At 41.8% G+C, this 25,862-nt stretch overlaps 1 protein-coding gene across 5 annotated transcripts in view; it reads left to right on the top strand.

Annotated features, from left to right (window-relative positions):
• Met (MET proto-oncogene, receptor tyrosine kinase) overlaps window positions 1-25,862 on the top strand; it is a 110,352-nt gene that overhangs the window by 60,049 nt on the left and 24,441 nt on the right. For 4 of the 5 annotated variants that reach the window (XM_028871765.2, XM_028871767.2, XM_028871766.2 and 1 more), the window contains 11 exons: window positions 715-849; window positions 1,729-1,902; window positions 6,222-6,382; window positions 8,502-8,604; window positions 8,703-8,839; window positions 9,512-9,673; window positions 10,423-10,522; window positions 14,784-15,002; window positions 22,284-22,430; window positions 24,014-24,170; window positions 24,347-24,487. In XM_028871765.2, the coding sequence (XP_028727598.1) occupies window positions 715-849; window positions 1,729-1,902; window positions 6,222-6,382; window positions 8,502-8,604; window positions 8,703-8,839; window positions 9,512-9,673; window positions 10,423-10,522; window positions 14,784-15,002; window positions 22,284-22,430; window positions 24,014-24,170; window positions 24,347-24,487 (1,636 nt within the window). The remainder of the gene's footprint in view (window positions 1-714; window positions 850-1,728; window positions 1,903-6,221; window positions 6,383-8,501; window positions 8,605-8,702; window positions 8,840-9,511; window positions 9,674-10,422; window positions 10,523-14,783; window positions 15,003-22,283; window positions 22,431-24,013; window positions 24,171-24,346; window positions 24,488-25,862) is intronic. The other variant, XM_037203504.1, reaches the window with a different exon arrangement.

The raw sequence follows: 25,862 nt of genomic DNA, 5'->3' as shown, positions 1-25,862 counted from the left end.
ATATATATATATATATATATATATATATATATATATATATATATATATAACAGCATTCAATTCAAATAGCCGAGGTCTATCCTGACCTCAGAAGATCTATAAATACAGCTTAAGAGTAGCAAAACTGGCCGGGCGGTGGTGGCGCACGCCTTTAATCCCGGCACTCGGGAGGCAGAGCCAGGCGGATCTCTGTAAGTTCGAGGCCAGCCTGGGCTACCAAGTGAGCTCCAGGAAAGGCGCAAAGCTACGCAGAGAAACCCTGTCTCGAAAAACCAAAAAAACAAGAGTAGCAAAACTGGAATCAGGCCTGGATTTCCAGACTCCCTGTCTTCTACTCTTACCATGACTCCAAGGGAAACTGCCCCATGGGGAGGGTTGAAAGGACAGATTAGCTAATAATCCAGAAACTGTGTGGCCTCTGTGGTAGCTTCCTTCAGGGGGAGAGCTTTGGTTCCCCCAGTTGTCCATGCACTTGTAAGGATTGGTCTGAATGTGCTGGCTGACTGATTGCAAGATCTTTCGCTAGAAACTGCTGAGGCCATGGGCAAAACATTCGAGTTCAGATGGATTGGATTTGAGGAGGAGATGAGAAGACGTTGTATTGATTCCTCACAGGATGAACTGAGGGTCTTTGGTGGAACACTCATGTACTTTGCTGTGCTGCTGTGTTTAAGGCGAGTCTGTGGAAATGGGGGTGTTTTCTTTGTTTCTCAGGTCGTGCTTTCTCGGACTCTACCTTCCACCCCTCATGTGAACTTCCTCCTGGATTCCCATCCTGTATCTCCAGAAGTTATTGTTGAACATCCATCTAACCAAAATGGCTACACATTGGTTGTCACAGGGAAGAAGGTAAGGCCTCTTCCCACTGGAATTTCCATGGATATGGCTCTTTTTGAATGTTGTTGCTGTTTTAATAACCTCTCTCTGAGTCTTAGATTCATATCTCCTCCATTTAGCTCTTTCTTGAGTCTTCCAGAGATTGCCTGAAGTAGAGTTATCTATTATCCAGGGGAGATTAGGCCTGAGGGGATCTTCTTTAGAATGTGCACTTATCCTTCAGTCCTGTTGTGCTGTGAAAAAAAAAAACAAACACCAGAATGCAAATTACAGTCCTAGGCAGAACCCCAGAGCAGCCAGATAAATCCTGGAGACACACACAGGAATTTGACTCCAGCCAGTAATCCCTGTCCTCCAAGAGAGAGATGTAGGTCGTGATACCAGAATGGTATGTGACCTTCCATAGAACTTTCCAGGGTTTCAAGTGCTTCCCCTGCAGCTTACATTAGTCTCTCCTGTTTTTTTAAAATCATCTCAGACAGCCACGTCTCGAAGCTGTAGAACTTCTAGCATTATGGGATAGTGCTTGTGGACCAGACAGTAATGATGTTTGCTTGAAGTTGTGGTTGAGGGGCTAGCGAGTTAGTTCTGGCTGTGCTGTCCCAGATTTCCTGAAACTCACAGCCCTGTCTCAGCCTCCCAGGCGGCAAGCATCTCAGGTATACACTATCCAGCAAACAATGTGACTATTTTATCATGTATGTACCAAGAGTAAAAGGAGGAGTTTGACATTTTTAGATCCCTTAACACCAATACTATGGGATTTTCACTTAGGCTCTACCTTTATTAGATGCTACCAGGTGAGAATTCTTTGTAACCTTTACGCTCGCAATTCTTACTTCAGCAAACCCAAACCCCGCTAGAAACTCTTTCTGCCCCTTTTCTCTGCAGATCTCCAAGATCCCGTTGAATGGCCTGGGCTGTGGACATTTTCAGTCTTGCAGTCAGTGCCTTTCTGCCCCTTCCTTTGTGCAGTGTGGCTGGTGCCACAATCAATGTGTACGTTCTGATGAGTGCCCCGGCGGCGCATGGACTCAAGAGATCTGTCTGCCTGCAATTGATAAGGTAGGAATATCTGTCCGCCATCGTGCGCATTGTTTTTGGTAGATGAAAATTCCAATAATGGAAAAAAAAAGAATGCAAAAGTCAACTTATTCCTCTAGGTAGGGGGGACACCAGTCAAAGTCCCCTCTCTGTCTTGGCTTTGTCCCTAAGGTGGCGTTGGGACCCCCCCTCACCCTGCTTGTGGAGTGCTCCCTAGTTCCTCTCTAGGGTGGCTGCTCTCCCTTAGGTCCATGTGTGTTACCCAGTGAGGTGGGAGTGAGCAGTACTGCTCCCCAGTTCAGATCCTCCTGAATCACCCACATTGCCGCTGTAGGCCAGGTGCCCAAGCGGAAGTCCCCAACTCCACAGATAGGTCTTACGTCCATGGCATACATGGGGCCCCGGAGCTGAGCCATCCAGACTGACGATCCTTACACACAGAGATTGGTTCCCCGTTCACCTGTGGGTGGCTTAAACCTTGTCTCGATGGACTTGAACCAGAAATGATGAGTCTAGAATAGCTGTGCTGGCATCTGCCCGGCTACAAGCTGTATATCCTTTAATTCACTTTGAAAAGACTTACTGATTGTACGCCAGGACATATAGTTCAAAGAGGGACAAGTGCACTCTGCTGTTGAAGAACCTAATTCCTGGCAAGGATGGCGGCCTTGACATTGCAGCCATTGCAGTCTTGCATTTGGAGCAAGATTTGCCTTGCAACATTGATATTGCAACTCTGAGTGTTGTTTGATTTTCATAAGGATTGGTTTGAAAATCTGCGGCAGTTTTTTTTAAAAACCTCTTGGCCCCGTGTATATTTTGCTTGAAACGTATTTCCCCAGCAAGGACCCAGTATTAGCTTTTCTGTCTGCATGTGGAACAGTTGGACTTTAGTAAACGCCTCTTGGGAAAGTCAAGTGAAAGGGCTGGGTCACCTGGTGCGCTCCGCACCGAGTAAACAAAGCCGCCGAGGGGAAACAGGGAAACGGGGCTGGAGTGCAATGGCTGTTTCCATTTAGTTACGGTTTGGAGCAAGATTTGAGTGGGTAAGTGGGTTTTCAGTCAAACCATTTTTTGCTAGGTGTGATATGATTATCAAGTCTTGGCTTGGCCAGTCAGAGAACACACTAAAAGCAGAAAAAGCAACTGTAACTCTTCACTATGTTGTTCCCTCTCCCTTTAAAGCCACATGCAACTGTTTACTTTTATAAACAGCCTTGGCGACTTCAGGTGCCAGAAACTAGAACTCTTTACAGTCTGTGACAACTGTCCAGGGTGTGTGTGTGTGTGTGTGTGTGTGTGTGTGTGTGTGTGTGTGGTGTGTGTGTGTGTGTGTGTGTGTGTGTGTGGTGTGTGTGTGTGTGTGTGTGTGTGTGTGGTGTGTGTGTGTGTGTGTGTGGTGTGTGTGTATGTGGTATGGTGTGTGTGGTGTGGTGTGTGTGGTGTGTGTGGTGTGTGTGTGTGTGTATGTGGTGTGGTGTGTGTGGTGTGTGTGTGCACATATACACAGGCACACACAATCAAATCCCAACAGTTTCTTTTCAGAACTGTCCACATTAGTATTTAGGAAGGCAGACTGATAAGCTGACGGGCAGAAACATTTCATCTTGCCCACCACTGTGTTTCCCTTTACTAATCATGAAAGCCTTGTTAAAAATAGTTGAAAGCAGAGTCAATAGCTTAGATTTTTCCAGAACCACATAGTCTCTCATACAAGTCTTCCTCCTCCCTCATCTTTCTGAGGTCCAGCACTCTACAGTTGATTTTTTTTTTAAACTTTTTATTGATTCTTTGTGGATTTCACATCTTTCATCCTGATCCCAATCATCTCCCGGCCCCCTCTCCCCTGCCCTCTGCCCTTGCAACCCACCCCCACCCAAAAAAAAAATTTTAAAGTAAAACCAAAATAAATGTAAAAGGTTGCAGCGTATCATGCACAAGTTGAAGAGGCGTGGGTTATATAGTAGAAAGAAAGTAGCACAGCTGAGTCTATAAATCCCCGCACCCCACCCCTCCACCCCACCCACCTCCATCCATAGCTGTTAGGGAGATTTCATGCCGTACTAGACCGTGACATTTGGCGTTCTCACTGAAAAAAAAAATAAGATAGATTGTCCCCTTTCCTTTTCTGCCCTAAATTCTACATGTACAAATCCAGCTGATGTATAGAATTTCACTTTGTGATACATATACATTAACCTGCTTCTCAAGGTACATGGTGTTCAGTGGCTGGGATTCCTTGCTCTTTTAGATATGAGTGATTTCAGGATTATAAACCCAATCCATTGTTTCAAATGTGTCACCTAATCTTCAAGAGCAACGAGAAATGTTCAGAAAATGAGGGGCTTTTCCCCAGTGTATTCTGAATGTACTGGGTGGGGGGAGGGGGACCTTCATACCTTGTGGGACTGAAGATGACCTCAGAGACACAATAGAACTATATCATTGATCAGAGTCCCAGATACAGAGCAACAGCAGACCGGGTAGCCGTGCATCGCCACCAACACATCTGTGACCTTGTTTTTCCTGCTAAACCAGAAAGTGGCTTCAATAGTAAAACTTAATTTTCAATTTTTTCTAACGCTTTCTCGTATTTTATCTTAGTGGGGTGCACTAACATAATTCGAAAGTCTTGTTGGAAGGGGCCCAACAGCATTGCCATCTTTCACCTGTGAAACCCAGACAGGTGGGAGACCCGGCTTCTGTGGTTCTATGCAGGACATTCATTTCCTGCCCCGAGAGTTTCTCTGCACTCCAGGATAACTCAGAGTTTGCCAGCCCATTGTTGGGGCTGAGCAAGGGTGTGTGGTCTATGACAACTTCCTTCCTTTTCCCCTGGAAGAGGGACAGTTCCTCCCTAAGCTACTGGGACAGTGTTCAGCTCAGCGAATGCTAAGCAGAGGCATCCTTTCGAACCCCCGGGGGTAGGAGAGGATTTGTTGTTGCTGTGTCTCTTAACCAGTGCAGCTGCGGAAGAAGTCTGTGTCTTTTCTCAATGATCGTCAAGTCTCTCTGCCTTTTCATAGGAAGCGATGATGTGTGCTGAGTGACAGGCTTCAGTTTTGACATGGAGCAGGGGAAGGGCTGGAGGCAGAGGGATCAGGTCCACATCAGCTTGGGCAGCTGTTTGGACGGAGAAAACCTTCTCATTAGAAGGGGCAGCAGCTGCCTGGCAGCCTTGGCCTGAAGGGGGTCCTGGGAGAGAATGCTTCTTCTCTCCTGCTAGATTTCTAATATCATAATAAACAGGCTTTTTTGTTCCTCTAGCAGTTCTCATTTGGCTAGACATAGAAGAGGTAAATTTTCATGAAAGGCACAACTGTGTAATGGATTTTTATGGCTAAAATGACGATCACAAAAGCATTAAGCTAAGACTTAGAAGGGTTTTATAACAAGGGTGAGTTAAGACGTTGGTTTGTAATTATTTACTTAGGAAGGATGGGAATGTTTGCAAATTTGGATTCTTCTGAAAGTTCTCCTTAACGGTAAGACTGGTGCAGAGCAGGCTTCAGTACATGCTGGGACTTGGCTGGTTCTGAGTCTCCTCGATTTCATTTTCCCACCATTGTGCTTTACAGTACAATTTACAATATGTCCCCCCAAAAGAGCATTTCCTTTCTCAATTGTCATACAGCTCCCCGGGAGAAGCTTATTTTTAACTTGGAAATGTGTTTTGCCTAAATAGTTTTAGCCTAGGAACTGTTGTCTTACAGACGTCATAAATTGCTCATGCTCTGGTTTATCATGGCCGCTACCATCTTTTTAATATCTCCAGCGTTCACTTTTAACACACCAAAAATGAGCTTATTAGTCACTGAACATCGAACATGAGGAAAAACATCTTTAAAATGAGATAAAATAATGTCAAAGAGAATTAGAAAAATGACTATAATACCAATTTGGGGATCTGTCAGCTTTGATTTTCAGTAGAAATAAGGTGTTGTTTGTATTAAATATTACATAATTTCATTTATATTATGTATCAAATAGTTGGCATATTTAAAAAGCTACTGCAAACCTAGGTAAGAAATACACATTGATACAATTACAGTAGATCCAGGGAATTGGAGAGATGCCAGCCGAGGACCTGCGTTTACTTCCCAGCACCTCATTAGGTGACTCCCAACCAGCTGAAATTCCAGGACTCCCTAGTCAGACACCCTCTTCTGGCCTCCATAGCCAATGTACTCACATGCACAAACCCACACACAGAAACATACACAAGTTTTACAAATAAAAATACATATTAAAAAATAATCCATCGTTTGCTTGGTTTCCACCATGTGAAAAGAAACCACATTGGGCAGTATTTTCCTTTCAAGTTCTGTCTATCCTTGTAGGTCTTCCCGACTAGTGCACCCCTTGAAGGAGGAACGATGCTGACCATATGCGGCTGGGACTTTGGATTCAAGAAGAATAATAAATTTGATTTAAGGAAAACCAAAGTTCTGCTTGGCAATGAGAGCTGTACCTTGACGCTAAGTGAGAGCACCACCAATACGTAAGGAACATGGGTGACTTTGCTGGGCTGGGCTTGGGAGACAGGCTTGTTTTGGGGTTTTTTGTTTTGTTTTGTTTTGTTTTTTTAAATTAGAGTTTCTAAAAAAGGAAAAATTGCTCAACATGTTCATCCATGAATTAATAAGGGTCTTGACCTGTCACAGCATTTGAGAGACTCGGAGAAAGAAAAAGGTGACATGACCTCAAGGAAAAAAACAAAAAAGATGAATTCAGCATCCAATAGTTGTTCTGCGACTTGTTTGCTTGATTTGATTTTTATACAGAGTTGGAGTTTAATGTTTGTTCGTGCTTGTTACTGTGGCTTTGTGTGTTTGACAAATATCTGTGCGTACAGTTGCACACGTAGCATTGCATGTGGACGTCAGAAGATGACTTCCGGAATTTGTTCACCTCCTTCCACTGTGGTCTCCAGGGCTAGGATTGTATGGTGAGGTCAGGTCACCAGGCTTGTGACCTTGCCTACTGAACAGTCCTACTAGCCCGGCATTCAGGAACTTTAAAACTACAAAAGTAAAAACTCTGCAGAAATTGTCTTTGTAATTGGAGAGAGTGGCCCTTCCCCTTCAGACTCCAAACATTGTCTCTAAAGTCCTCTTGTGGACATCAGCTTGGCTTGTGTCCTCTTATCACGATCTACCTGCTAGTCCTTGAAACAATGGCGATGCCATCAATCACATTTTTGGGACACTTTTTGGATGATCTTAAATTTATATTGAGGTAATATTCATTGGCACTCTGCCATCTGGGCATTCCCCCAAATCCTGGGAGGTGTCAGTCTCATTCTTACCTAAAGTTCAGAGAGCTGGGGTGCATCCTAGCCAAACTAAGCCAGAGATCAGAGCCGACAGACTACCAAGTTTAGGTCTCTGGTCAAAGGCTGTGCTTCACCTTCTGTGTTCTACATATCCCTTCTACAGTCTCTGAATTCCACAGTGAACAGGTAATTCAGGAATTGTTATATTGTAGTAGCAACAACTAAAGTTTTAACAGTTGAATCTTTATGGTTGAATCTGTTCTAGAGAGTAAATGTACCTAATAGATTTCATTCCAGGGTCATAGAAGAGCGTAATATATACATTTTAATGAATCCAAAACCAATTAATGTCAAGCTTGCTAGCCCAAAGACAAAAGCAAGTTCACCCTAGGAATATCCCTTGTTCTCCAAAACTCTTAATTATTGCAAAGTGAATTAAGATCTATAAAGAAAAAAACACAATTCATCCTCTCTTTTTAGAAGTTACTTAGTAAAACAAATTATATTTCAGCGTTATATACTATATATTAAACTATATAAGATTACTGATTAAAAATTGGCTCTGTTGGTGGCTAAGGAGATGCCTCATTTGTCAAAGTGCTTACCAAGCAAGTAGGAAGACCTGAGTTCAGTACACAGCACCCAATAAAAAGCTGGGCATGGTGGTGCCCACTGGTAACCCAGCACTGGGGAGGCAGAGACAGGAAGATCCCTGGAGCCTGCTAGCCAGGTAGTCTAGCTTAATCAGGGATCTCTAGGTCCCAGTGAGAGAGCCCATCTCAAAGCCAGGTAGATGGTGCCTGAGAAATAACACCCAAGGTTGACCTCTGACTCCATGTGCCTACTTACGCCCCCAACATGGCACAATAATAACAATAATGCTCTGGGAAAACTGCTACAGTTTCGTAATGCTTTAAGTGATTTAAACTTGTGACAACTATAGTCATAAAATCATGGCTGTTGGCATAAGTTGATGAAGAGAGTTGGCTTATTCAGAGATGGCACATTGCTTCACATGCTGCTGAGATAGCAATCATTACTTTACATGTGCCAAACAACCACATAATTTTACAAGCTTAGGTTATCATGCACTTCTTAGCTGGTGAAGTCTGCCAAGGTGAGGGCTGAAGTTTCCTACTACGATCGATAAAAAGTTTGGCATGATCACTCAAAAAAATAGAATTACGTGATTTTCAGCCTAATGCTTCCATGAAACTGAGCTTACTGTTTGCCGTTATGTGCCCACAAGCTGGGGTTAATGTCCCATCACCACAAGCAGCCAAACCAGAAAATCAGAAAATGCACGTGCATTTGAAACATATTAAGCCCTGCTTTTTTTTTCCAGGTTGAAATGCACAGTTGGTCCTGCGATGAGTGAGCACTTCAATGTGTCTGTAATCATCTCTAACAGTCGAGGGGCAACACAATACAGTACATTTTCCTATGTAGTAAGTCTAAGCATTGTTCTTTCCATGACCTAGGATGTTTGATTTTTATTTAAATGATGGAATTAACCAGTTACATTTTCGTTTTGCTGCCCATTCAGGATCCTGTAATAACAAGTATTTCTCCAAGTTATGGTCCTCAGGCTGGAGGCACGTTACTCACTTTAACTGGAAAATATCTGAACAGTGGGAATTCTAGACACATTTCAATTGGTGGAAAGACATGTACTTTAAAAAGGTATTTGACTTTTTTTTGTTTTGTATGAATATCTGTACCTAACACATCAAGTCTAGTTCTTTTGTGTTTGTGCAAAGCGTAGTAAAGATGTTTATTAGTGACTTCCTCTCCTGCTGACAATTCTCTCCTTCACAAATCCATCCCCACCCCTCCTCCCCTGCCTTTTGCTGGTTTTTCTACCCTTTGTCATGCCGTGCACTCCTTTACTGTGGTGAGTCTTATTCCAACTATAGAGTGAGCTTGGGGTCCTGGTTATTGGCTATACATCAAAACAGGTATTTCTATCAAGATTCAGAGCTAAAGAAGACATGTGGAGGGTTAGAAGAAAGGGGTGAGGTTAAACTTGGAAGGTGGTTATGTTTCTCCTTCGTAGAGTAGAAGGAGCTAAGTTTACTCCAGTACTAAACGTACTTTGAAGGTTCCTTGAACCACCAAATGTTTTGAAGTCAAGGATGACCTTTCAACGAGGCTAAGTATGGGATCTAGTTGGATGTCAACAACATAGACTAGGAAGAGCTTGTCTTCTAGACCACCTCAGGAAACGCAACCGAGTTACGTTTTTTGACTTACAGATATAATTTTGGATTATGTATATCACTAATAACTAATGTCTGTCTTTTACTTTTTCCCTTTCCTTCTTTCTGCTCTTTTGTTTGTTTGCTTTCTGTTCAGGGTATCAGATAGCATTCTTGAATGCTATACTCCAGCTCACGCTACCTCTGCTGAGTTTCCCGTGAAATTGAAAATTGACTTAGCTAACCGGGAGACAAGCAGCTTCAGTTACCGGGAAGACCCCGTTGTTTATGAAATCCACCCGACCAAATCTTTTATTAGGTAAGTAAAAGCTGCCGATGGGTAGAAGAAAAGCAAGAGCCGAAGGGTGGTTTGGCTGCAGACACAACCGAGAAGCATCGAATTTTCATCCCTCACTTAAATGGTGTTTCTTTTGAAGCACCTTTCCAATTCTATGGGAAATTACATTTAGTTTTCAGGGACAGTTTGACTGTATCGATGGTACTTCTCGCCAAGAACCATTCTTCTTATCCTGTTATGCTTTAAACAACTTAGAGAAAAACAGTTCAACCTGGTGCCATGGTGTATACACTCCTATGTCACACACAGCGTGTACACATCTGGATCAGTTCTCTGCTGAGCCGCAGTTCATGACAGCAGACTCACCTTGCCCTTGCCTTTCATCGAGCTCTGGGATTCCTTCACACACACACTTTCCCCCTGTACCAGACTCTGTTTTAGCCAGTGTGGCGTTGGACTGACTTCAGCCTCTCCTGTTTCCGTTCATTCTATCATCCAACAACAATAGTCATGGACATTTTTCTTCGTATTTTTCAGAGTGTAAAAGCCGTTTCTTCTCCACATTTAGTCAGTAAAACATGCAGGCATTTCTAAAGCTTATGAAATAACATTTTCTTTCAAATGTTCTCAAACTTCCAGAGAAGAGTTACCCCTGAGTTCCCATTGAACTCCAGCTAGTCCTCTGTCACTATCATTGAGTATAAATCTGAGGAGCTACATGCTTGGTGGAAAGGCTCTGAACATGGCTGTTTTCTATTTTATTTTGCCAGTGGTGGAAGCACAATAACGGGAGTTGGAAGAAGCCTAAATTCAATTAGCATCCCAAAGCTGGTGATAAATGTGCATGAAGTGGGCGTGAACTACACAGTGGTGAGTCCTCCAGGTGCCCATTCCGCTCAGTGCTCTGCCTCTGCCACCAGGCTTTCAGGGCACAGGGACATTTAGGCTTTGCCGTTAATATTCACTAGTGATATTTGCAGCAGAAGTCAAATGGTACTTTTTATTCCACAATAGAATCTTGAGCTGACATTGTAAACACATACATACATACACATGCATGCATGAAACAGACACAGACACACACACAGACACACACACACACACACACACACACACACACACACACACACATTTATATACCAGTGAAGACTTTCAGCTTCAGGCAGCAGTTTTCAAAATTGTTGGTACCAATACAAACTTGTCACAAGCTAGGGTCATCTGGGAAGAGGAAACCACAGTTGAGGAAATGTCTCTATCAGATTGGCTTGCAGGCGACTCTGTGGGGGCATTTTTTGATTAGTTGTTGATGTTGGAGGGCCCAGCCCGCTATGAGTGGTGCCCTCCCTAGGCAGGTGTTTCTGGGAGGGATAGGAATGGTGGCTTAACGTGAGCCCGGAGAAGAAGCCAGCATGCAGAATTCTTCCATGGTCCTTCCTTCAATCCCTTCTTCTGTACTTCTATCTTGAGTTCCTGTTCTGACATTCCTCAAATGGACTGTGATCTGAGAGTTGTAAGATGGAATGCACCCTCTCTCCCCAGGTTGATGTTGGTCATGGAGATTTATCCCAGCAATGGAAACCTAACAAATACAGCTTTTGATGAGTTTCTCAAGTGAAAGAAATATTAAGATAGACATTTTTATGAATGAGAAGTACAAATACTATGTTTTAATCATGATTATATGTTTTTCTTCTCTTTAAATACATACTACATGGTGCTGATAAGCAAAATGATAAGTTTATATTATACATAGAATTAAATTATACATAGAAAAACATTATATGTAGATATACATTATAGATAGATGTATTTCTTACAACATCTATATAATGAAAGATATGATTTAGATTTATGAAGTTAAGAAATTTTAAACTGCTACACACATCTTGATAAAAAGTAGATAAATAAAATTAAAACATCTGCCCCACCCCCTGTACATCTTAGACTATGAATCGGAAACCTATTTTCTTGTGTCTCTTTCCTGTTGTCTTTGTCTCTGTTAGTACATACAGAATGCTAATTAAGTACTTTTATCAAATAACAAGAAAGTATTAGACTATATTATATCCTAGATGTCAGATGTTGATATTTTTCATTTCTCTCCATTTCCTTTTTTTTATTTGCAAACTCCACCATAACTGAACCTTAAAGGTGATGGGTCCATTTGTGGCTCTAATGATTTCAGTAGGTCACATTAGGCCTGGCATGGTGGTACACATCTGTAATCACAGCATCTGGAAGATGGATACAGGAGGATCAGATCAGTCTAAGGTTGACCTCAGCTGTACAGCAAGTTCAAGACCAGACTAAGGCTAAATAAAACCCTGTTTCAAAAAGAAAAGCAAACAAACAAAACACACACACACACACACACACACCCCAATAACTTTAATCAAGACTTCAGAAAGGTCTGTTTTCTTCAGTTTTCTGAGATGCCACACTCTAGTTGGACATATGCACTCAACTTGGAGTAAAGGCTCTAAGTGCCCTCTCTCAGACAGTCTCAACTAGGCAAGTGATAGATTAAATTATAGCACTTTCTTTGAATTTTCTCCTTCCAATATTTCTTAAGGACTAGGACCACTCTGTTCCTTAATTACAAAAAGCAATTTGGGACTGAAAATGTCAAGCTAAGTCACCAAACAGTAAGGTCATCCCAAATGAGATTTCTCTTGACCCTCTCAATCATCCACATTGCATCACCTCTAACGAGTGTGATTAGATTCTTATCATATTTCCGAGAGATGGTACTCCAGGGAGTCACAGCATGAAGTTAAGGACCTTGAAGCCAATCCCCATACATGGCCACAAACAAAGTTAGAATACCACTGCTATTAATTTAGGAGATGTCAATTCTCCACAACCAAGATACAATTTTACTTTAACCAAATAAAAATAACAGTTACCCTCTTTGCTGATGGCATGTGACTTTTTAAAGTTGAGTCTGAGAAATGATTCATTTACTGAACACCAACCCTCCAATATTAAGATAATGGGGGTGCTTGCTTTCATCTCCCTTACCCAAAGATGACATATAGAATAACTCTTAGCTTCAGCCATTTATTTATAATTAAATGTTTGCTTGAAGCTCTCCAGGTGTCAGATATGAGAGGCAAACCCTAAGGAAGACTCAGACAGGGCAGAAGATACGTCTTACCTGTCCATGTATGTGGAAATGCAAACTTCTATTGTTTGAGTCAGAAACACAGCATACACTAACTCTGCATGTTAGTATTGGATAGAAGTGAAGTTTTTAAGGAATGTTCTACTCTTTCATTATCTCTAACTTTACTGTCATTTCTAAACCCTGCCTTATGGAGAGGTGTATGCTCCTTCTCTGTTCCCTGTGGCTTACAGAGTTTAAAGTTGACTATGATGAATTGTACCATTTATTATTTAACAAATAGAAACTTATGATCAGGTCTGATGTAGATATATATCTAGCCAGAATAATTTATTTAACTCCAGTAAACTCAAAGCATTGAAATATAGAAATAGTTAACAAAAACGTAGATTAATTTGATAATACATGCTGTGTCCCAGAATCCTGCAGATTAATTTGTGGTTTTAGGTTCTTTATTATACAGAGAATTAATATGGTAGCACTGCACTCTTTCATTCCCATTTTACAAGATGATAGGAATAAATAGCTCTTAGCACTATGACAGTATATTTTACATAAAACTAAATAGTGCAATATATTTTATTCATGTTTTATCTCTTTGTTTTATCTGATTCCAACATAGAATTTTAAGTACAGAATAAGTGTTAAAATTATTAAGAAGAAAATACCACCCAGCAAATTCTGTGCTTTTTATGTATATCCTGAGGCCTTTTGCTATTGTGGGCATAAGTAATTGTTTTATCTCCAACTATACTCGTCAAAGAAAAGGAAATCTAAGGGATGTTGTTGCCTGTTTGTCTTTTCCTTGGGGGAGAAACGCAAGCCTTTGACTTTAAATATACCACTTTGTCTGGCTGCTCTTAGTCCAAGTACAATCAAGAGGAAACTGCATTTTCCAAAATTCCATAAATCAGAATTTCAAAGAGGAGGATTTGAAATGAGAGATGAAAGGATATAAAATAATAACAGCAGAGCCTTTGTAACATGGACAGCGATATTCGGAGAGGCTAGAGAGTGAAAAAGAAGCAAGGGTCAGTGGCGACGATAGTGAACATGGATGTTCATGGCCTTGGTTGCTGGCACCCTGCTCCACCCCTCAGATGGGTGACCAGACTGAAGGAAGTATGTTTTCCTGAGCTCGGTGTCTTTATCTAAATATGGGACAGCATGACACCTCCCTGTGGGAATATCAGGAGTCTTGCACGAGACTGACTTTGGAAAGTGTTTTGGAACTCCACACTTGCCAGTTAACACACCAACAAGGCTCCATGAGCATTGCCAGCCATGCTGTTAACCATGGGGAACTTGGCAATTTAAAACAAAGCAGTTATCCGGGAAGCAGCCCACATTGTGAAGAACACTTCAGTCTTAATTACCAAGTGAGGAGACTGAGTCTCCAAGTAATGCCTTCCCCTCAGTTCTCATAACTTCCAAGTGAGTTCTGAAGCAAGGACTTCTAAGTTCTCAAAGCCCAGCCCGTGCTCGCCCGTAGCTGCCTTACAGAATGTGGAGCAGTTCCCCCAGGAAACTGCCTTGTTGTCCTAAGGAAAATTACATGATGGAGGGAAGGCCAGCTGCAGCTACATCATCGTAGCTTGTTCCCAGCACGTGAAGCTCTGGGTTCCTATAAAAACAGTTGTTTGGAGCCGGGCGGTGGTGGCGCACGCCTTTAATCCCAGCACTCGGGAGGCAGAGCCAGGTGGATCTCTGTGAGTTCAAGGCCAGCCTGGGCTACCAAGTGAGTTCCAGGAAAGGCGCAAAGCTACACAGAGAAACCCTGTCTCGAAAAATCAAAAAAAAAAAAAAAAAAAAAACAAAAAACAGTTGTTTGGAAAAATTTTACACCTATTGTGTGTCCCAAAATGTGTTCTTCAATGTTAGGAAGGTTAAATGGAGAACCTTTGTGACCATCGATGTGGGTTTGGGTGGACTCTGAAGTCATGAACTAGCCAGATCATGTAGATGCTGCCTGTGTCCTGCTGACAGTGGGAAACTGTCTTCCCGTAGGCCTGTGAGCACCGCTCTAACTCAGAGATCATCTGCTGCACGACGCCTTCACTGCAACAGCTGGATCTGCAACTCCCCCTGAAGACCAAAGCCTTTTTCCTGCTAGACGGGGTCCTTTCCAAACACTTTGATCTCACTTACGTGCATAATCCTGTGTTTAAGCCTTTTGAGAAGCCAGTGGTAATCTCAATGGGCAATGAAAATGTACTAGAAATTAAGGTAAGAATTCCTTGAAATACTCTCTTAAATGAACTCACTGCTTTGCTGATTTCATAGCTATGTGAATAGAGTCATTGTACTTGGTCATTATATCTTGTTCTACATCAGCAAATATCAAAGCACTGAAAACAAATCGTTTGGGCATGGACTAAAAGATAAGTGTAATTATGCATTGCTTTTTAACGAAACATTTAAAACCCCTTCCTTGTGCATATATTGAAAAGTAACAAATGCTGAGCATGAGTCTGTCAAACAGGCTCCCATGGCTCTATCCTGATGATGCCACACATCCCCTGTGTGCCTCACCTAGACGTGCTTATTGGAAGATAAACAGTAAGGGCCATGGTGGTAAATGTGTGAGCTGGAGTTTGCTATTTTCTTATAGTTTTATATCTGGATGTAGCCTCTCTCTCTCTCTCTCTCTCTCTCTCTCTCTCTCTCTCTCTCTCTCTCTCTCTCTGTGTGTGTGTGTGTGTGTGTGTGTGTGTGTGTGTGTGTGTGTGTAGGCATCCATGCCACAGCAAATATTTGAAGATCAGAGATCAGCTTTTCAGAGTTGGATTTTCTTCTTTTCTCCTTGCACCTTGGATCTGTGGCATCTCTCTCTCTCTCTCTCTCTCTCTCTCTCTCTCTCTCTCTCTCTCTCTCTCTCTCTCTCCCTCCCTCCCTCTCCCTAATATATTGCATGTGTGTATATATTTTATTAATTCTTTGATAATTTTATAAACATATGGTGTATTTTTATCATATTTACTCTACCCAGCTCTTCCCTCTAACTCCTACCAGATACCTGCCCTATCCTTCTCAATTTCATGTCCTCTTTTTTTTTTAAATAACCCAGCAAATCCAATTTGTGTTTCCCATATATTCATAGACATGGGGCCATCCACTGAAATGTACTTGTGGTTGACCGACCAGGGACCACACTCTCTGAAAATTGACTTTCCCTCTCCAAAGTGCCAACAGCTGTCAATGGTTGCTAGTTAGGGTACAGGCTCATGTGCAGGTTTTGTGCAAGCAGCTGGGAGCAGTCCTAACATGTCAGAAGTCATTGCTTTGTTCAAATCCTCCCTAACCTCTGACTCATACAATCTCTCTCCCGCTTCTTCCACGATGTGCTCCTTGAAGTGTAGCGAAAAGAGGGTGAATAAATGTTGCATTTGTGGCTTAGCACTCTAATGGCACTTATTTTCTGCATGTTGACCAGTTCTGAGTTTCTCTATTAACCATTATCCAATGCACAAAGAAAGTCACTGATGAAGTGTGGGGGCTACACTAATCTATGAGTATAGAGATGGGAATTTAGAGGATAGTTTGATATTATGCCTATTTAGCAAAATAATAGTAATGGTTCTCTCCCCACCTCCCCCATGGAACCTGGGAGCTCCTACACCACGGGTTCTTCACCACATTTTCGTTTGTTTTTTCAAGACAAAGTCTCTCTGTGTAACAGCTCTGGCTGTCCCGGAACTTGCTTTGTAGACAAGGCTGGCCTCGAAATCACAGAGATCCACCTGCCTCTGCCTCCCAAATGCTGGGATTACAGGCGTGCGCTGCCACTACTACTCAGCTTCTTGGCCACCTTTACAGTACCTTCTATAGTGGACAAGACAGTTTCTGCCACTCTGGGACAGGGTAACTGGCCTGTACTTTCTGAGCAATTCTCTTGTCTCTGCCTCCTGCCTCATAGGACATCTGAGATGACAGATGCATGGCACAGCATCCAGCTTTCTACATGGGCCTTCAGGATTTAACTCACCTTTACCCCTGGGGCCATTTCATAGGTGTGGTCAAATCTAAGCTGACTAATTAATGGATCTGGATTCCCACCACCTTGGGAATACATTAGCCTCTAAGAACACAGTGACAGAGCACCTTGTCTAAGGCAGCCTGATGCAGACAAAAATCACCAAAGCCTGGGCAGGCTGGGGTTTGAGAAGTAATGGAAGAAGCAAAACACAAAGCTGGGAGAATGAGGACTCAAATCGCTCTCTGGTGTCATTTCAGCCATTTTTACTTCAGATAATAAGAAAGCTAGTAAAATGATCAAGATTTTAATTCTGCCGTAGTCCTCAATTAGCAAAATCTTCATCCTGCACTACCTGTTGTTTGAGACGCTGACAATGTTTTCTCCTCAAAGAATGTATGAGGGCAAACTTGAGCAACTGAAAACAGCAGAGTAGCCCTCACTCAGGTGTGATGTGGGTAGCATGGGTCATCTCCGTCCAAGTGACATTTCCATTGAAATAGCTCTGCTCTGTCGGGGAGGTTTTTACCTCTGAACGAACACATGCACACATTCACACTCACACAATCGCCAACCTCTCCGTTGCATTTTGTACAATAATTAAGTAAACCCAGCATGAAATGAAATGGAAGCCTGCTTCACTGAACAGTATGTTTGCCACACCAAAGTTCTTTTATCTGCTGCTTTAATTAGTTTTAGAAAAAGAGAAAGAGCTTTTATCACTTCCCCCTTTTTTCCCCCAATAAAACTAATCTAGTGTGACCTTTTGCTTTCAACAATTACTGTGTTTGCTGTTTGAAAGACTCCATTTGTCTTTTCTCGGTGAAAACAAAGGTTTGTGTGCAAATAGTCTTAAACACCCCTCCCTCCAAAAAAGCCTATTTGCCTGTTGCAGTGTCTATGATGGACAGATTAGAGACAAGTGGTTCTTTATCTATCCTTTCAAATCCAGTGTTTGATGGAGGAGAAAACTCCTTTTTCTATAAATCAAACAGCCGTTATTCAATGCCTTACGAAGTTGTTGGACCAAGAAAAGCATGGCTCGACATCATCATAAGTCTCTTAGTGGTGTTTCCAGCATGGCCGAAGGTCCCCGGAGATGGGCACAAAGCGTTTCCTTTTCTTGACTACATAAAGCACTTGCCATGTCGTGAAGCTGTATTCCAGTGGTGACAGGGCAGGTTAGGGTATAGGTGATTGTTTCAGTTTTCCACAGTCCACTGTTCAGTGTCATGATGCACTCTTTGCCCATACTCCATTTTCTGTAAGTATAGCAGAAATCTAAGGTTATGACCCTGTTTGCTGTGGCAGCAGTTTAATCCTTTATCAGTTGCTAAAATCAACCACTTTGAAACCTCTGCCTCTCTTGGACACCCAATAGAGCGTTTTTGTTAAGAGACTTTCTTGTACTTATTTTACTGCCATTGGAAACATGAGTGCAAAGTGTGTTTGTCTCCCACTAGTGAAAGTGCTGCGGTGCTAGAACGTGGCTTGATTGTAGGGTGCTTAGCTAGCATGCTCTAGACCCTAGGCTCAGTCATTAGCACTACAAAAAGAAAAAGGAGAAAAAAGAAAGGAAGGAAAAAAGAAGAAAGAAAAGAGAGAGAGAAACGAAAGAAAAAAGAGGGAGAGAGGAAAGAAGGAAGGAAGGAAGGAAAGAAAGGAAAGGAAGGAAGTGTGGGGCTGGAGAGATGGCCCAGAGGTTAAGAACACTGCTTGCTCTTCCAAGGGTCCTGAGTTCAATTCCCAGCAACCACATGGCAGCTCACAACCATCTGTAATGAGATCTGGTGTCCTCTTCTGGCCTGCAGGGATATGTGCAGATAGAACACTGTATACATAATAAATAAATAAATCTTTTTAAAAAAAAAAAAAAGAAAGAAAAGAAATGTGGGCCGGAAAGGTGGTTCAGTGGTTAAGACTGCTCTTGTAGAAGACCTGAGTTAGGGATTGGTTCCCAGCACCCACACCAGGGTCTCAAAATTACCTGAACTCTAGCTCCAGAGGATCCTATTTGCTCTCCTGGACAATGTTGACACCTGCACTCAGAATGCCCACACCAAGAAACACACACATGCACATAACCAAGAAGAAGAAGCAAGAAGGAAAGAAGGAAGGAGGGAGGGAGGGGGGAGGGAGGAAAGCAGGGAGGGAGGAAGGGAGGGAGGGAGGAGCTAGAATTATAGGCCATGTTGTAAGCCACGTGGGTGTCATTTCTGAAAACTCAGTTCAGAGGGGAAGGCAGGAATCTCATAAGAAGTATTTCAAGATGAGCCACAGCAAGATTCAGAGACTCATATGTGATACTGTGAATATGAGACCAAGTATGGAGGTCACAGGTAACGAGCCAGACATCACTGTCTGGGCACTAAAAATACATAGAAAGGAGTACCATTCTGGGCCAACCCGATCAACCTGGTGCCCAGAGCCAGCTAAATGTTGGCTTATTTTCTTCTCTCACTAGTTTACTGCAGACGGATCCCAGCTGTACTACCGTGAGGTCAGGTCCCCCTCCAGGCGGGATGGAAGGGCTCCTCTTTTCAGGTCATTGGGCTCTGCATCCAGATGTACTTGTGTTGACAGTGTCCCGATCTTACTCTCAAGAAGAGTCCCCTGAGCGGCACACACTGGCGAGCAGTTTGTAAAGGAAAAAGAGATACAGCCCAGGACACGTATGCAGTCCTTACGTTAACACAATGCCTCAGTCAGGGTCTCTAGAAAAAAGAAAAAGAAAAAGACTCCCAAGTAGCTAGTGATGGAATTAGTTGAATCTTGGTCTCTCCTGCTTTTCTCAAATTCCCCAGAAGCTATTTCCTTGGTTCTCTGGATGTCCTGTGGGGCTGATTTGAAGTCTTCTGAGACAGATCTTTGACCTGTATTCTATACCGAACGATCCATATTCTCTAAGTGAAGTGCAATGGCACCACAAACACCACCAAGTCTCTGGTTTTCTGCTGCCACGGCCCTCACTGCCCAGCTTCCGTCTAGCTACCAGCCTGCACCTCATGCTGTCATTAGTGAACTGTCCCGTGGCTGCCTGGCTGCGAACACTTGCAGAATCTTTACCATTAGGATACTGTTTCCTAAATCCTACCCACCTTTTCTTCTCTCTACTCTGTTCTGTCACAGTTGTGAGTGAGTGACAACCCCAAAACCTGAGTCCTGAACATACATTATGAGAGGAGACCTAGGGAATAAGGGGACATATGGGCAGTCATTGGCTTTCATTTTTTTATATATGAATACATATATTGTATATAGGAAGTTATGCAACTTCCTATATACAATGCAACTTACAATGCTCTTCAGAAAAAAAAAAAAAACATAGACAAATACAAACCCCAGTAGCAGTCACAAGAAACTTTTTTCAAATAGTTGGTCGGGGGTAGTCAACGTATGGTATGACTACCATAACCATATAGAATATTACTATAGCATTGGCTTTCATTTTAACATCACAGTGACAGGCAGAAGCTCCTGTCCATCTTCATATTTGCAGTAACTAGACCTGGCTCTAACACTCATTGGGTGGTAAGTAGATTTTGCATCAGATAGAATTTGCTCAGCTTCGTGACTTCGTCCCTTCTTGAAGCTTAGCTCCCCTCGTATAAATCAGCAATGACAAAATACCAAGAGTCTTTACAGGATGAAATGAGGTCATTGGTCTTTGGAGTTGCACTTTATGTGTAAGGATTGAAGCTCTGATGGAGCATCTAACTGATGCCATTTTATTTAGAAATGCATATTTTGTCACTTCAATGCCTGCAGAACTGAGCTGATTTTTCACACGTATTCTTCTCCTTAATAAATAGTTGGTATCAATAATGAAAGTTTTAAGATATTTTCCACGGCTCAATAAAGCTACATTTACTTTAAATACAAAAATTAAACCGCATCTATTTTTATTCTTCCTGCTTTGATATCAGTTCCTCTTATATTGTCACAGCTGCGGTGATCGCTCTTGCCATATCTATGTTTTCAACTTTAAAAGCAGTTTCCTACGCAATGTTTTCATATGCAAAACGTATTCTATAGGTCAGTGCTCATCATGTGTTCCTTGATGGTTATGAATCAAGAAGGATTCAGTCTTTCAGCTGTTTATTCTTCTGTTTTAAGATCCAAGGAGATCCTAAGCCTGAAAGAATGAGCCCTGGAGAGGGTCATGCATTGTGGTCCTCCCTTCCCCCACCCCTAGCTATTATCTCAGCACGCAAGGCACATGTTAGCGCTTCTCCCATAAATCAAGCCCTCCAGCTCTTTAATCTCTTCCCTCTGTCATTCCCTGAATTCCCTCCAATATGTGAGTAAGGGCCTGAGCCCTTCCTAGACCTAACCAACAAGTTGTCATTTCAAGCCCCAAAGTGACCCAGGAGATTTATGTGCATCTCTGTTGAATTACCCTGTGTGGCTGACCTAGATCAATGGATTGCTCCTGCCGCCGCTGGAAATATGATAAGGGTAGGGTTTGCCTGCATTCATTTCTTCCATGGATTCTCAGAATGTAAAGAAGTACCTCTTTCAGATATTCCTCTTTCTAGAATGATACCTGACCTACCCATCTTGAAATCCATGATTGTAAGGGAAAGCAGTTTGCAGACACACTCAGTAGTATGCAAAACAAAGTTGCAGGGCTGTCTCTATGAGGAGCTGTTCTTTGTCCATAAGAAAAATAGGAATAGGTTTTAATAGCTCTCTCCTCCAAGTAACAGCCTGCTTAATAAATAACTACTCATTAACTCTTGATATGAAAAATTGTATTCATGTTTGCACTTCTTTCCCTAGGCCAGTGATTGGTTTCTTGAACAAAATGTTGTTGTTTTAAACATTCCTGATGTTAACTCAAGTTAACTATGTCAAATTGGGTAATGTTTAAAAGTCCTCAAGTAACTATATAGTGGTTCAAAATAATGTAATTGTGCTCTCAAGTCCTAACGAAGGTCATACAGCATCTTTCGGGAATGTCTTTGAAATGAATTTACTTATGTACAGGCCTCAACCAGGCAAGAGGAATGAAAAGGAATTTCCCAGCTCAGCTCAAGGAATGTATTGACAAGGCAGTTACATTAGCTCTCTGGAGACGAGACCTTGGCATTGGGATTTTTGAAAGTGTTCCGTGTGATTCTAAAAGTGAATCATTACAAAAGGCAGTGTTAAGCAATTCCACAGGCTTAACTGCTAAACTCAAAACTGCTTTCTTTTTGTGAAACACCCATACTCTGCCTGAAGACAGTAATAAGATGATTATGCATGACAGTTTGCAAAATAAGGACATAAGATTCCCTTTCCCTTTCTCTAAAATTCACCCTGATGGAAAAGGTCATCTTATCACTCGTGCCTGGTTAGTGTCCTGAAATGCTCATGCGCCCTTTCAGCCAACTCAACTCCCCTGAAAATAAGTGCCATAAAAATCAGATGTCTTGGCAAACATTGTCTACATTTGCTGTATTCCTGTGTTCCTTCTAAAACAGCCAGCATTCCTACTGACCTGTGAAGTGTTAATGACCTTTTCATTTTGTTTTCTCTTTCCTTTCCAGGGAAATGGTATTGACCCTGAAGCAGTTAAAGGTGAAGTGCTAAAGGTTGGGAATAAGAGCTGTGAGAACATACACTGGCATTCTGAAGCCGTTTTATGTACAGTCCCCAATGACCTGCTGAAACTGAACAGCGAGCTAAATATAGAGGTGGGGTTCCTGCATGCCTTCCGTGATGTAAATAAGGATCCCAGTGTAATTATGTCACCAGTAGGCTTAAAATAAATCATTAAGGCTCATTTGTGTATTGGCTTTGGCTCATCAGCTCAGCCTCAGTTCCTAGCTGTGATCTGAGAGATGTTGAGGGTTTTTTTTTTTTTTTTAATCACACTGTCTCTTTCCCCTGGGTTAGAAGCATATGTCTCAAAAGTCATTTTACCAACACTGCTTCTCCATCATCCTACACTCTTGCCAAAATGTGCTGACATTCTCAGAAGGAACAAGGACAAAGGCAAGAGTGTCCATTCTCCCACTTTTCACCAAGCCAAGAGGTCTTCCCACTTCAGTGGACACAATGCATAGACTCCATAAATAAAAGGGGACACATCCACTTTGCAGAGTAAAGTGGAAACTCAATTGTTGCACATTACCTTCTTCCATGTACACAGCTAAACCAGACAACCCAGGACAAGAATACATCTGTATTATTTTTAGTAGTCTATTGTGATATAACTTACATACCACTCAATTTACCAATTGAAACACACAACTCAACAGGCTTGGTATGTTACAGAAATCATTAATTTCTTTACATAGTGCTAACACACACATATCATAAAATTGGCCTGTGTGATGATTTTAAATGTACAGTTCAGGGACATGACTTGTACTCATCATATGTGTAAACATCATTGCTGTGTGATTCCAAAGCCTTCTCAAGCAGATGCTGTGTGACCAATAAGCAAGAACACGTCACACTCCTCTCCGGCAGCCCCTGCAACCTCTAATCTACTTTCTTTCTCTATGAATTTGCTGACCTAGGTATTTCATGGAAGTCAAATCAGACAGTATTTGTTTTTTGGTATCTGGCTCATTTTACTTGGCAAGTTTTTTGTGGTCCGTTGCATTTTATGGCTAACTGATGTCTTAGTTCATGTATACCATATATTGCTTACCCAAGAAAAAGTAGCTTTAAAGAATTCCTGAAGTCTTCTGAAAATGTTAGGAAATGGAAATACACAAAAGAATTACAAAATCTGAGACTGGATGTAGCAACTAGAGTAGAAATTTCAAAATGACCTTCAATCTTAAAACTCACAAAGCGTTGGAGCTGGAAGAAACCACAAGATTTCTTCTATGTATCTGAAATGAAGATAATATGAGACCTTATTATCCTGCTAGAATATGATTTTCTTCTTATGAGAAATCTTTTCTGCCATGTACTCCACCCTCCCAAATGGTGCATAATTAATTTTTATTTATTCATACTTCTATGGCATCATTGTAATAATTGATCTAGCCACTTCCCTTCACATATACTTTAGTTCCTCAAGACCAAAGACTATTATTGTTTATCTAAGTATCATAGATGTGCTTTAGTTAATATTTTTGAATTACCTGAACACTGAGGCAGAACTGAGAGATTTCTTACTCCGAAAGTCATAATGCAACTTCTAGGATGGTAGCCAACAGATACTAAAGGGGACCCAGAGAAACTTTGGTTCCACATAGATAGTATATTTTATATCAATCTTGACCAAATTCTGACTTTTTCCCTTCTGATTTATTTCTAGTGGAAGCAAGCAGTCTCCTCAACTGTCCTTGGAAAAGTGATCGTTCAACCAGATCAGAATTTCACGGGATTGATTGTCGGTGTGGTCTCAATATCAGTAGTACTTTTATTATTATTTGGGCTCTTCCTGTGGCTGAGAAAGAGAAGGCATATTAAAGGTGCATTTTTTGGTTATTGTCTAAGAAGCTACCATAGGAGTATAGTGATTACATTCAGTATTGTCATGGAGACGTATGAGTTGTCTAATAAGCACTCAGCAAACCTGCGAGTTCTGGGCACTGGGACCTGTGATAGCCAAGTCTTTAACAAGCTCTCTCTTTCTCTCTGTTTTAAGATCTGGGCAGTGAATTAGTTCGCTATGACGCAAGAGTACACACCCCTCATTTGGATAGGCTTGTAAGTGCCCGAAGTGTAAGTCCAACTACAGAGATGGTCTCAAATGAGTCTGTAGACTACAGAGCTACTTTTCCAGAAGGTATAATTCAGTTTACTATCCTGAGAAATATCTTTACATAGACCTCTGTGGGCTGTACCATTGTTCTTGCTTTTTGCTTTTTTCCTCATATTTTTACACAAGTAGAAAAAGAAAACTGTTGACCTATGCCAAAGGAATGCTTAATTGATGCAGAACTGCACGGCCTTCGCTTTAAAATCAAGCTCATGCGGGTGTCATATTGGAATGTTAGCATTTGCTTTCTGCTCACACACAGAAAGGTCCACTTTAGAATCATTTGAGCAAAGTCACTTACCTCACGGCAATGCTAAGAAACTGAGACACTCTCTTTAACCATTCAGGAAGAGTAAAGTTATAAAATACTTTTATTTAAATATAAACTTAAAATGCTATATTTTGGGGAAAACTTTTGCGTTATACCACTACTAGCCTTATGAAGCATTCTCAATGAGCATGGCTTTTACCTACCACCATCTATGACCTGAATATATTTTGAGTCTTATCCAAGAAAAACCTCCAGTTGTGCTATTCATCAACATCATCTGCTTTGCAAAACACCAGACCTAAGAATGATCAGATTGGCCAGGGCATTTCACATTGTTTTATTTAAACATGTCTTGCACAAAGCAAAATGTCCATATTGTATCAGGGCCATTATCTTTAGAAGTTACAGGACATGAGTCAAGTACAAGCATTTCCCTGTTGAACGTTTCCCATTGGACAAATAAAGTGAGTCACAGACAGTTGTGGATACTGAGAAGGTAGAAACTGCTCATCCAAGCAAGTAGACCAGCAGTGAGACAGGCAGCACGTTAAGTTTCTCACCACTTGTTGCTCTTCCTGAGACTTGGGTTGGTTCTCTGGAGATTATTGAATGTGCCAAATGACTCCATTCACTGTTAGAAAGAAATCCAATCCTTTAAGAACGTGGACAAATCAAGCTTAGTGCATGCTTTTAAAATTTAGATGTAATTAGTCTTTCATATCCATGTTTAATAGCTCTAACCTGGGATTACTGAGGTTTACAAGAAATTGCTTTTTTAAAAGTGTTCCTGGGTGGGGGGGATGACTGTCTATAAAAAGCTTACAGCCCAAGAAAGAGGACCCGAGTTCCTGAGTTTGTATCAGCAGAAGCATATAAAAGGCACATGTCCTGGGTGTGTCGGGCACAGATCCTCAGAGTCCATTGGCCGAGCAGTTGGGGGGGGGGGGAATAAGGTAGAAAGTGATTGAGGGAGACACCCAGCGTTGACCTCCACACACATGCACAATGTATACACACACACACAAGCACACACATACAGCTTTCTTCATCTTTAAAGTGTGTGTGTGTGCGTGTGTGTGTGTGTGTGTGTGTGTGTGTGTGTGTAACTGAATGTGTATGGTCAGAGGAAAG

Source organism: Peromyscus leucopus, chromosome 3 (assembly GCF_004664715.2).
Source record: "Peromyscus leucopus breed LL Stock chromosome 3, UCI_PerLeu_2.1, whole genome shotgun sequence".
NCBI classification, from domain to species: Eukaryota; Metazoa; Chordata; class Mammalia; order Rodentia; family Cricetidae; genus Peromyscus; species Peromyscus leucopus.
Note: the sequence above shows the minus strand (reverse complement) of the source record. Positions and strands in the feature narration are given on the sequence as shown.